General features: G+C 32.4%; 1 protein-coding gene across 1 annotated transcript in view; it reads left to right on the top strand.

Annotated features, from left to right (window-relative positions):
- LOC138694742 (V-type proton ATPase 116 kDa subunit a 1-like) overlaps positions 1-13,903 on the top strand; it is a 128,865-nt gene that overhangs the window by 100,292 nt on the left and 14,670 nt on the right. Inside the window, exons 3-11 of the mRNA XM_069818749.1 lie at positions 572-748; positions 2,348-2,568; positions 3,937-4,063; positions 5,597-5,773; positions 7,559-7,771; positions 9,772-9,922; positions 10,032-10,171; positions 12,219-12,464; positions 12,900-13,009. Coding sequence (XP_069674850.1) covers positions 572-748; positions 2,348-2,568; positions 3,937-4,063; positions 5,597-5,773; positions 7,559-7,771; positions 9,772-9,922; positions 10,032-10,171; positions 12,219-12,464; positions 12,900-13,009 — 1,562 coding nt within the window. The remainder of the gene's footprint in view (positions 1-571; positions 749-2,347; positions 2,569-3,936; positions 4,064-5,596; positions 5,774-7,558; positions 7,772-9,771; positions 9,923-10,031; positions 10,172-12,218; positions 12,465-12,899; positions 13,010-13,903) is intronic.

The raw sequence follows: 13,903 nt of genomic DNA, 5'->3' as shown, positions 1-13,903 counted from the left end.
AAATAATTTTTGCGAATCACTGCCTACGCTGTTCAGTCCTTTGACAAACTGTTTCATTAATCTCTATTTTATGCGCAGAGGGGGTAGAAGAACATTTGTGGGATTCACAAGTGGATTATGTTTCACATTGCATTGACCAGGAATGAATTATTGTATAGTTTCCCCAACGTTTAATGTTATGTTTTGGAACCCACTTCTTATCTTGGACACCAATTTTACATCCAAAGAAGTGAAAGTAAGCTGTTTCAGTAATTGTATAGATTTTGTATAATATACTGTTGTCCACACCTGTGAAGTAACGGTTAGCGCGTCTGGCCGCGAAACCAGGTCCGAATCCTGATCGGAGAAATTTACCTGGTTGATGTTTTCTTCCGGGATTTTCCCTCAACCCAATATGAGCAAATGTTGGATAACTATCAGTGCTGGATCCCGGACTCATTTCACCGTCATTATCACCTTCATTCCAGTCACACGCTAAATAACCTGCGATGTTGATACAATTTCATAAAATAATCTACTAAAAAAACTATATATATTATTCATTCTCTCCATAATGTGTTTACTGTTACAGTTGAATGTAGAAGTGAACTCCTTTCAACGGAAATTCGTGAATGAAGTTCGACGTTGTGACGAGCTCGAAAGAAAACTTCGATACATTGAAGCAGAACTCAACAAGGAAAACTTGCCCATTCCTGAAATTGAAGATCTTCCCAATGCTCCAAACCCAAGAGAGATTACAGATCTTGAGGTACGGTTTGTTTATACAAATATGACGAGAATAAAATTTAAGGTATGCATATATTGAGTATTCAGTTCAGATGTTAATCCATGAATAATAATAGATGGAGCATATTAGTGTTTCGTTTAAAAAATAACTAGATTAGTAAAAACAATATGTTTAATTTTTAAAGTACTGGAAACATAGAAATGATACAATTTATTTTGCTAACACTGCTGACGGTGACTATGATAATTGTGATGGTGGTGATGATAATGATAGTGATAGTGATAGTATTATATCTGCTTACTGTACCAACAATTTGAATTCATCACTGAACCTTTTAAAATAAGTTATTCAGATTTAGAGCATTATAGTATTGAAATAGGTACTACTGTATATGGCCAATGGTCCATTAATCCACTCTACTTATACAAGGACATCATTTTATTTTTACTAACATTTCTAATATTAACCTGGCTATACCTTTGGATCAACGATTAAGATCCGGAAACACCGTTTGCTACTTCCTTCCACGACTGGAGTTCGATGATACTGGCGTAATATACAAACAAATCACTTTACTAGATATAGGAGGGAAGAAAAGTAGTTCATCCATTTACGTAAACTAGGAAATATCGCGATTTTGAGTTTGATAATTTTAATTAGGTTTTTGTTTAATCAAAATACAGTACAGTATTAACAAGAATGTTTCTACTCACGAACTGAGCTTTCCATGCGGACGTATTCCTTATGCAGTGTATATTATATTGTCTACAACACATTAGCGTACACTATAGAGAATGAAGTTAAATTGAAAAATAATCATAATATGGATATTTAAACACATTTTTTTAAATGGTGGCCGTTCATTTCGATACAGGCTTCAGTTCTAATGTGCATATTATCGCACTATAGACTACTATACGTAATTCCAATTACCAGGTTCGTACTTCGTATCAGTAACTCATGTTGAAATAATTCTGTACCTACTCTATAAAAGAGACCTTACGTACTGTAAATTCAATCTTCACTTCTGCCCGATCCGAAAAGATAAAATTACTCAGACATGCTATCTACTGTCCGTCCAAGTGGTTACATCGCAGTGTCGTAGAAAGGGAGGAAATAAAGTGACAGTTAATTATTTAACGAGGTCCTTTTATTTAAGTTATTTTAAACAATTGTATGGGTATAATATTATGTAGACGTCCAATTCCTAACAGAAATTAATGTTCCCAGAAAAGAGCTAAGACAGCCCAGCCACTAGCATTTACAGAGAGGCGAATAGAAGCAGGTAGGGGAAACCGGGATGCGACGTAAGCAAATGGAAAATGATGCAATATTGAAAGCTCTTTCGTCACTGGAAAACGCGAACATATTTCTGGAACGTACTGTTTACTGTGACCGTAAGGCTACTATGACTGTATATGCGGTCTTGGATCTGTGTGGAGGACGGTTGAACTTCATTAGTAGAAGGAGTGGGAGTGAAGTACATTCAAAAACTCAAGTACAATAAAAATTGAAGTAAAAATAAAATGATGTCCCTGTATGTATTGTGTTGTTAGTAATGTAATACTTCATATTAAAATGCACTTAGTCATAACATTTTGGAATTTATTTACTTCACAGACAAGCTTAGAAAAGACAGAAAATGAGATACTAGAACTGAGTCAGAATGCAGTGAACCTTAAGTCGAATTTCCTGGAGTTAACAGAACTGAGACATGTCCTTGAGAAAACAGAATCCTTCTTCAATGAAAGAGAAGGTGTTAATGGAACTGATTCGCTCACAAGGGCACTTATTAGTGAGGACCCTGCCACTCAAGCTACCAACGTCCGTGGACGACTTGGGTTAGTATAAAGTCGTATTTAATTTATAATATGAAATTAGATTACTATTCTCGAACTGTAAACATTCTTTTCAGACAGCAATGGAGAGTTGTTATTGCAAGTATATCTTGCAAACCAGAATTATACAGGAAGCTGAATTTCATGGTAGAATTTATTTGGAAGTGGTGCTTGCTCCAATGGGTTTGGTGTGGCTGCATCCTCAACGCTGTTAGTCCAGTTCCATTCCGTTCCGAATGTTTCAACGAACGTATATGCACTATATACGTTCGTTGAAACATTCGGAAGTGCAGTAGTGCACGAGTTAAGCGTGGAAAAATAAAATGTATAAAATATAAAAATCTTCGGAGCCTTCACAACGGAGCTAAGATCATATATTTTTTTTAAGCTGAGCACCAGAAGCCACTGCAGTCTCATTGGAAGCGCAGAGACAGAAAATCACCGATAATTTTGCCTGGAGCCCTCCTATCGATATAGTTTCGTCGCTCTTATTTCCGGCACCCAATCACGTTGCAGGTTGGCTACATTTAAATGTGTGCATCTTGTCATTCGCTGCTGATGACGGTATGCACTTCCTAAGGCTCGATAAATACTTAATATAATCGCCCGCCATTTTTATTCTTTCGTTGACGTTCGCAGAAAGCACACGAAGACGTTATTTGCCGCTCAATTACAGTGCGTTTGATTTATTATCATAGAAGCTACAACATGATAATGTTTAACGGTGCGGTAAATGAAGTCCTCGTCTGGTAGCTCGGCAACGAAAGAACAAAAATGGCGAACAATACTACCTACCTAGACGTAAGCAAAGAGGAGTCACGCCGGAAATAACAGCGACACGACTATAGTAACGGGAGATTTTTCTGTTTCTCTTCCAGTGGAAACCACATTACTGATTTTATCGTCCTTAAATATCCATGTCGTCGCCGGATTCAAACTCGTGAGCCTTGGATGCAGTGACAAGCAGGCAGCTACTAGATACTAGACTATATGCCCACATTGCTAAATTCTTCTGTAGCTATACCAGTGTCTTTGATATTTTAAAATTTTGGAGCTCCCATTTTTTTTTCATGCTATGGTCCAAAAATTACATTTCTATAAGATAAAAAGGGCTTAAATCTAGCCCGTATTTGTGTAACACTTAAATTATTGAATGTACATTCTTAAGTTGAAACTGTCAATCTGTAAGTAGATGTTAAAATATAAAAATTCTGCCTTAAACATGGGGAACATTGAAATCATACATTAAATTGTGTTTATTTCTCAACCTTAAGTTGTGATAATAAAATAATAATTCAGCGTTCTCTTCTTTAGGAAAAAAATCAGCAACATGTGAAAGAGATGATACACGTCTGTATTAAATTATTTCAGGTTTGTGGCGGGTGTTGTGCCGAGAGAGAGAGTTCCAGGATTTGAGCGAATGTTGTGGAGAATTTCTCGTGGTAACGTGTTTCTCAGGCAGGTTGAATTGGAGGAGCCACTCGAAGATCCAAATACGGTACAATTCTTTGTTTTCATTTTATCTTCATTAAGAATATCTATATTTATTAGATGTTAAGTAGTTTTGTTTGAAGAGGACTGGAGTAACATGGAATTTAAAACAAAGAGAATGAGATTCCATTAATTTAAAAGCCCTTGTAATGTTTGAGTTGACATGACATTTGAAACAGAATGGTTTATGCAAGTACTTGTCACAATCTTTGTTATAAGTGTAGACTTTCTGGTGAATATTTCCACTCATTTCTGCATTATGTTTTTCCTTGTTCATAATTAAACAATTTTTAGAAAAAAAAAAAAAATATATATATATATATATGTATATGTATATATATTCGAGTTTAATGTCATTAATTTCACAATGTAAAATTTGCACAAAAGAAAAAAATGGTTTTATTCGTATGTGTACTCAGTTACCTTTCAGGTTTTCGATAATAGAGATAAATTGTAGCTACAAAATGAACTTAGTATTGTCACCATGTTGCCGAATATTCTGAATGTCTGTTGCGTATAATATGATGAAATTAATATACTCTCCAACATATTCTGTTTAATTTCATTAATGATCAATTGAAATGCAAAGAATGATAACATATATTTAAGGTGCGCGGTAAAAAAAGGGCGTATGTCTGAAATTTGTTATCTTGAGTTATGACCTCCATGTGAATACAAAAAATATATCATACTTCTTCAGATGTCATAAAAGACATATTTTTATAGTGATGTAGAGCGTCAGATTTCTAGCCCATCATAATGATATTGGCCTTTATTTCACACTTTACTCTTGTTCTATTCAAAACCAGCAGTTTATGACTTATGGCCTTCTATCGCCCACCATAGGCTACATATAGGCCACAAAATGTAATTTCATAGGACAAAAATAAGATTTGAAAATATATATAATTATTTTTAATTTCGTTCATTTAATTAATTGGATTGGCGAAATTAAAATTAAGACAAGTTAATTAATTACATAAAAAATTTCGAATCTTGTTTTTTTTCCCCTATAAAATTTATATTTTGTATCCTAGGTCTTGAAGCTTTCAATTGTTTTTAACACTTCGTTTCACTAGGCTTATGTTAAAAAGTAAATTACAGAATTGCCCTACTATATTGTTAATTGTAATATAATTAGTGAATTATTGCTTATACTTCGTTCTTCTTTTGCCACTACTTTGTATTTAATTTGAACTTGTTCGTCTATTGCCACAGTGTTATACACCTTATGACCATCAGTCTTTTCAGTCAGTCTTCTGCGAGTTGTAATACATAGCTTCTTTAAAGTAAAGTAGTTCATTCACTCTCATAGTCTACTTCAATTGAGACCGAGCACAACCAAAAATTCAATAATATACATTTGATTTTTAAATGGAATTTAAAGTTTACAAACCAGTATGTGATAGAACAAATCAAATTATAATAGAGTTTATGTAAAAAAAATATGATGGAATATAGTACAGTTCGATGTATAACTAACAGAAGTAACACCATCAAAACTGTACTAGATATTAAAATGTCAATATTTATCTTGCAGGGTAACGAGATTTACAAAACTGTATTTGTGGCGTTCTTTCAAGGAGAACAACTAAAATCTCGTGTAAAAAAGGTGTGCACAGGATTCCACGCATCCCTGTACCCTTGTCCTAGTGCTTATACGGAGAGAGAAGAAATGGTGAAGGGTGTTCGGACAAGACTCGAGGATCTGACTATGGTAAATACATTGTACCAATACCTGGAAGTCATGTCATTGCTGACTTGACAAAATATTTTAAAACATTTATATCTTCTGTTAGTTTGTTAAGTCAAATAATCAAACAGTGCCATTTAAAATAATAAATAGTACTTCATTACACACTTTTACAGTGATAAAAAAACACATTTTCAAGAAATTTATGACAAATAGCCATGCTGTCATTGTATTATACATGGTGTAATAATTCAAAACAACTGTTACTTCGCATCCAAAAGTACATTCTGTGTTGACTTCAAACAAAAATTACTTAGTCACTCTAGATAAGACTTCCCTGTTGCAGAAATCATTGGTGCATAATCTAACTACTTTATTATTACTATCTCATGATAAATATACAAATAATTATTTAATTTCCATATGAATAATAATAATAATAATAATTACATGCAAGTAACTATCGGTAGTGTAATTATTGTTATTTTCACTGTGGTGAGCGTTATGGGTACACAGTATTATATACAATAGGCACAATAACTGTTGTATGATAAGTTGGAATTTGAGGTTTAAATTGGTAAGTTTATTTAACATTCCATATACAAAAATTATTAATGATTAAGAATTACGTATCTTCAGTGAACTAAGTTTTTCTACCGGATATCAGTTTTTATAAATAGACCCTACATGTTTCAGTACAAATAAATTTCGTTATAAATATGTTACTACCATTGGCAGAGTTGAGTCATTGTGTGTATTTAACCCTGCCAAGGGCGATAAAAATCCTTCGCAATGACTTCATCATAAGGGAAGAAAAACCAGAATTCTTGTGTTATTTCTTCTTCCATGTTAGGTGAACATTTATATTTATTTTACAGCACTGCATAAAACCACTGTAACCCAGAAATTCTTGGAAGTTAGAGAACGAATTATGGGCTAATGACTGTTGTCACAGTGTCTGCCATTTATTTAAATAAATATTTACTTTCCTTCTAATATGACAATTCGTTTTATCTCGTATTATTCATTATAATAGTTATGCAAGTGTTAAAATTTACATTTTATTTTGTGAGTAGAGATTTTTGCGGAAAGAGTCCGAATGAAGCAAGCTTACGAACAAAATAAAATTACCGGTACCAGTTTGTATAGCAGCTTTTCGCCCATATCATGCTGGTATAGAGTTGATTCCCCCAACTTCTCCATTGCTGTTTTCCTCCTCATTGTAATAGTGAAACTTTATCATATTAAAACCAAACGGTGGTATACCGGTACCTCAATGGTAGAGAGTATTTGACTGCAGACTGGGAGGTCCCCAGTTCAAACCCTGTGTATGTCTTAATTTTTTATAATTACATTTAATTCTTAATTGTTTCATATACAGTTATCAATAAAATATTTGTTGAAGAAATTTATTTAAGTTCCGTACGCTTATTAACCAAAAAAAGAAAAAAAAAAAGAAAAAAACTTTTAAAAATAAACTTGGCATTGCTTGAACTGCATTATTGATCGGTTGTGATTGCTGCTGTGTGACATCTAATGAAAACAATGGATAAAATTGGTGCAAATAGTCGAAAGTCAGTGTTGAAAATACTTTTCACATGCTATCATATAATAGTAAATTTTTAACATGTTTGCCTAATATTGAAATGTCTAGTTTAGGAATGGCTGTCTAAAAACATACTTTTAAGTAGCCTTTCATTGCAATTCAAATAACATCAGACTATCAGTGTTTGATTTTACATTAATTAAATTCCTTGAGAATCACGTTTTTAAAACCACGTCTAAGAATAGTTTTCATTGTTCTTGCAGGTCCTTAACCAAACACAAGATCATCGTCAGCGTGTTTTAATTAGTGTGGCCAAGGAGCTTCAGAACTGGATGGTCATGGTACGCAAAATGAAGGCTATCTACCACACACTGAACATGTTCAATCTGGACGTGACAAAGAAGTGTCTCATAGCAGAATGTTGGGTTCCAGTGAAAGACCTACCTGGAGTGCAAAAAGCGCTTGCTGATGGAAGTGTATGTATACTTGTTTTAATTCAGGTACATCTAGGATCAACTTTTGTTTAAAGGGTATAGGCTGCAGCCCAGGGCTCTCGGAACAGAGGGGCGCAAAACATAGAAACCTATATAAGAAAAGGTTATAAGTAACATTCTGTTAATTTTCACCTATTTTTCGCAAAGCAGTACAAAATTTAATATCAATTTTATCGTAAATAATCAGAAGTTGATAATATTAGCAATAATTGTTGTCTTCCTATAAAAGTAAAATGCTGGTACGCAAGTATACTGTCAGATTAGTCGAATGTCTAAACAATATGGTACAGTGAAATAAATCTGACAAGGAAACCTTCCAGAACTTGATATCGAAACTAGAGTCGTGCACAGTCAGTTATGAAATAATATCACACACAGAATTAATTTTTTTCTCTTATTATAGTCACCTGATTTAAGATGTACTTACACAACAATTAATTCGTAAAATTATTGTTTAAAATGAAAGACATGAGGGAAGAGTCTAGGTTTTCTTAGCCCATGAGCACTCTTTACCAAAGGCAATCTTAGACATGTCAGTGTATACTGGAATTTGTTGTGGACAAAAACAGTAGAGAGGCAGATTTCTTTGAGGAATTCTCATCTCTCCCGCCATTATTCTAACATTTCTCTATAATTCACAGTCATCTCTAACATTGATGCAGATAGCAAATCATCACTCATAATCTTGTCATACTGCGTAGTAATAAAAATGTTTTCGGAATGTGTATTATATATCTTTCTCGTGTTAAATTTGTAAATATGACATATCCCATATCATGTATATGATCAGTGGATGTAATAAATGATTATGATTATTATGATTACCGTACCTGGTTAACAGACCGAAACATGTTAACCAGGTACGGTAAAATTTAACACGAGAAAGACATATAATACATATTCCGAAGTGATATAGTGCTAAAAATTTTCGCTATTACTTACTAAACTACTTCTTTTTTTAATCCCTGAATTGTAACGATCAGATTCTTCTTTTATTACTTACAAATGGCTTTTAAGGAACCCGCAGGTTCATTGCCACCCTCACATAAGCCCAGATTCTTCTTTTATTACTACGTTAATATTTGTAAGGGGAAGACAGGTGAAATTTTGGTCATTTTCAATCAAAAATCGCAACTTCGGCTTCTTGACTGAAAAATAAATCAGCAATTTCTTATTTATACGTTGTGTTCTGCAGTGCTTGCAAGGGTAAGAATTACGTCATATTTAAATGGCTACACTCTTGAATTTGAATTCCATGCAAACTATACAATCTGTTTTCGGACACTTTTTTTTTCAGCACATTCGTCTTGTTAAAGTGTAAAGGCCCTTACAATTTTAGTGCTAAGAATGTGAAATTTTTACTGAATATTCTATATACTGTGCTTAAAAAACAGTGACATTGTTTTATAAAACAAATACTGTCGAAATGAAAAAATAAAACCTGTTTATTGGTAAGTACGATATTTAAATTTTGAAGTTGCATATGTTTTTTGTTTATATTTCTTCCATTTATAGATCTAAATTTAAATTTCTGAATATTTAATTCTTTTTTAACCATAGCACAGATGTCGTAAAAAGGAGTCATGGATGAAACTTAAATTTTGTAAGAGGAAATATATTTTGAAAATGTGCAATTTTTTTTTTTAATTTGAATAACTCAGAAACCATTCATCTGATCATATTATGTAAAAATACTTATAGGAAGGAAGTGTACAAAGTATAAAATCTCTATCTTAAAAATTGTATAAAATAGAAATTTCACCCATCATCCATCTCAATTAAATAAACAATGAATAGAATCGCCCGTCCTTTGTTCCCAAGTTAAAAATAATGTGCTTTAGGATAATGGTTAAAATTTTCTTTCCAGTCCTTCCAAGTAATTTTCATGTTTAAGAGTATGCAATTCAAATAGTTATAAATAAGCCTACTGGCATCCTATATAATTTCGTAAATTAATATTATTTTAATTCTTACATTTCCAGAGAGTGAGTGGCAGTTCCATACCTTCATTCTTGAATGTAATTGAAACAACAGAAGCACCACCTACATTCAATCGCACTAATAAATTTACACGAGGTTTTCAGAATCTTATTGATTCATATGGTGTATCCAGCTATAGAGAAGTCAACCCAGGTTTGTAATTTCATTTGTTACAGCGTATTAATAGCATATTTATACTTTATTTTGAAATAAAAGCAATTGGAATTAAGGGGCTCCTATTGAAAGCTATCTTCTGTTGCAGCACTGTACACTATCATCACATTCCCCTTCCTCTTTGCCATCATGTTTGGCGATGCCGGCCATGGACTCATATTGACACTGTTTGGGCTGTATATGGTAGTTTTTGAAAAGAAATTATTGAAGAAGAAATCAAATAATGAGGTAATTTATAATACATTTTGTATGCTTATAATAACTCAAGAAGTTTAAGGTAACATATTTATACCATGAATTCGTAAATTCTTGTATTCGTAAATTTTATTTTGTATTATCCTTCTGTGGATATCCACTCATTAGAGATGGAACATTCTAGAAGTTTCCGCAATTTGTGTCTAACTTAAGTTCATAAATAGATAATATGTAATTATATATGCTTAGCTACCAGTGGCGAAGCTACTTGAAAGCGATGGAAGCAATGCCTACCCAAAAAAATTCTCACAATTAAAAATAATACTGTAATAATTTTTCCTGCAGTAATAGTTGTAATTGAGAAAATTAGCGTTTGCACTGAGTTCTTCACTCAACGACCACTAGATGGTGACACATTTCAATGATAGATGTGTTCAGAAAGGGTGACCGAGGATTTATGGGTGAGGAAAATGTTCCCTTGCCTCTTCAACAGACTGGCTTTACAGGGGTAATTGTGAGGGGAAGCAAAATAGCATGAGGTTTTTTGATAGCAGAAATAAATTCTAGCAACCTCTCTCCACGGCGATCATTCCTGCTGAGACATGTGTTGATTCATTGGCATCGTCCCTCTATGGGCTCATGGCTTATCAACCACACATACCATGTGTATATATATATATATATATATATATATATATATATATATATATATATATATATAATGTTAATTTATAGGTAATTATTATAATCATTAAATTATTTTCTCATCTTCCTTATTAATTTGTGCCTTGTATTATTAATTTCATCTAGCAATTGCACTATAGCTTGTGTTTGAGTCTTGGCCTCCCACAGTTTTTGCAACCAATCATTTCTATTTTCCGCGCCTGATTTTTATTAGTATCCCTTTTCATGCGACTTATTTCATGGAAAATGAAGCTTTTTAGCCACACAGAACAACACGAGCCATTCGTGCTTAAGCAATGTTGTCTAGTTGTATTTTTTAAGACTCAGTCGCTGCCTACCCAAAAATTCTATTTATTACTCTTATATTCTAGATTGTTATTACTATTCTGCATAATATAAATGCGAGGCGATTTTCAACTCGCCTACAGAAACCAATCTGACTCCTTTTAAAAAAATGGGAAACAGTTTAGCACATTATTTGCTGGCCTTCTAACAGCACACTATTTGTTATTTATTAGTAAGTCAAAGAACTTAAAGAAAACACGTTATACGATCTGATATTTCCTATCTAGGTACTATTAATTAACAGCTTCTATTATTGCTGTGCGTAAACAGATACTTCTAATATATATATATATATATATATATATATATATATATATATATATATTAATTGATTGATTAAATTAATTTTGTTTCACGAGTTGATGCTGCACAGATGGAAAATTAATTGCGTAATGATCATTATTAATATTAAATATTAGAAACATTTGCCATAACTAGTATTAATCTACCCCATATAATAATTACACTGAAGTGGGAGGAAGGATGTTGCTCAGCTTGAAAAAGCTTTACTTGAATGCCATCCAGATTAAACATTGTCCATGAATTATGATACAGTTTCAGAATTCGTTGTAATGTGTAATTAATGAATTATATATATATATATATATATATATATATATACATATATATATTAATGAATTAATAATAACTACCAGTAGGCCTACCGGTACCTAGTAACTGTTATATCGATACAAATTGATGGGGGAGGGGTAACTATAAATTCATATTCTATTCTAAATAATAAATTAACCGTTTACATGAATTTCTTGCCCCTTCCTAAAGTTCACTTAAAAACATTCCTCTCCATTTGGCTTGTCTCACCTTTTGTGAATTTTTAACAATGCAATGGGGTAAATAAATCCTATATGAATTCTTACATTTGGCACCATGTAAAGAAGGAGAAGAGAAATGTCTTGTGATTAATAACTATTCAAAACAAAAATTTGTTTTGGAGTTACTTACAGTATATAATTAGAATTTTTGATTAATAACTTAATAATTGTTGAAATATATTTATTCCTAACTATTAAATTTTATTCTGATTTATCAGATCTGGAACATCTTTTTTGCTGGTCGCTACATCATCCTGCTCATGGGCTTATTCTCGATCTACACTGGAGTAATTTATAACGATGTGTTTTCAAAATCTATGAATATCTTTGGTTCAAGTTGGACAATTAGCGGCTACAATGGAACAGATCTCAGGGACAATGTATTTCTGACATTGAGTCCTTATGATTCCTATGAAAACTTTAGTGCAACTTCTTATCCCTTGGGATTGGATCCTATTTGGCAGGTAAATATACTGTATTTCATATTATTGTGTTGAAATAAATGTTCTTACTACTTCCTCTTCTTGAAATAATAACGTCTGTTGTTGTATTTATGTAAATACTTTCTATTTAATTTGTGAACTAATATGATATGGAAATCTTATACTATTGCTATCTGCTTAAAGATAACCGTGCTATGTGAAGCAATATTTCATAGGTAATTTACAAACCTTCCTTGTTCTTGCTGAAGTTATTTTGAGAAAATAAAAGTGTAATCAGAGTGCTGTAGCAGTTTATAACCTACTTGTGAAGCAAGAAGTTTTGGACTAGAAGGATGTACTGTATGCTCGATTTTGTCCTCACATTTCTTCTAGAATCCTGCTAAAGTCCTTTCAGCATCTCTTTTTGTAATTGTATTGAAAACAGCGTTCATGTATGCTTTCAATATCCTCTTTCAGTCTGCTGAAAACAAGATAATCTTCCTCAACTCGTATAAAATGAAGCTATCCATTATATTTGGTGTCGTTCATATGATCTTTGGAGTGTGTCTCAGTGTTGTGAATCATGTGTAAGTATTAATTGAGCTGTTCCTATTATACATTATTAGGATTGCCACATTTTCTTCAGTCTCATGTATTTGATAATGTTTTCTCTCTATTTCGTAATTTTTTATTCATCTATTACATTTTATTATTAAAATTTCCTTATCATTTAAAATTTATCGTTTCTGAATCACAATCGATATATCTTTACTGAAAGGCAGGGTGTTTACAGTGATGGGTATCAAATGGACTGATTTAAGGAACAGAAGTTCTGCTGAACTTATTAAGACTGAATTACAAATTATGTCACAATTTAAGTCATACAGGATGTGTGCACTCAAAGTTGAGTTTCTGGCATCTTGTCAGCCCATTTGAGTTATGTGGATATAAAAGGAATATTGTGACAGTGTTGTGTGTGGTTCCTGGATAGCTCAGTTGGTAGAGCATTTGTGCCCTAAACGAAGGGTCCTGGGATCGATATTCGGCCCTGCAACAATTTTTCCTTTGAAATTATTGAATTACAAATTGTTACAAATTTCAACTTTTCTTGTAGAGAGTTTTTCAGAAGTGTAAAAAAAATTATGTAAAATTTTTTAATGAATATAAAGCAAATGGTAAATATGTGTAGTGCTATGATGCAATAAATGTTGTTGTAATTAAATATTTTAAGTACAATCTACAATGACAATTATCATTAATTTTCAACCTGTTTGATAAAGGGGTTTTTAATATGAAAAAGTTTCTGATTGAATACAAAGAAGTGGTAAGTATTAATAGTGGTTTTAAATTACTTTTATGTAGGCTACAACTATATATAGTTAACTCCCGATAATTCGCGGTAATTAACGCACAAAACTATTGCTAAATATCGAATTATCCGCAAAATTTTTTATTATTATTATTTAAAGTCCAGTACAAGT

This window comes from Periplaneta americana, chromosome 2 (assembly GCF_040183065.1).
Source record: "Periplaneta americana isolate PAMFEO1 chromosome 2, P.americana_PAMFEO1_priV1, whole genome shotgun sequence".
NCBI classification, from domain to species: domain Eukaryota; kingdom Metazoa; phylum Arthropoda; class Insecta; order Blattodea; family Blattidae; genus Periplaneta; species Periplaneta americana.
This window is presented reverse-complemented; position numbering and strand designations above follow the sequence as displayed.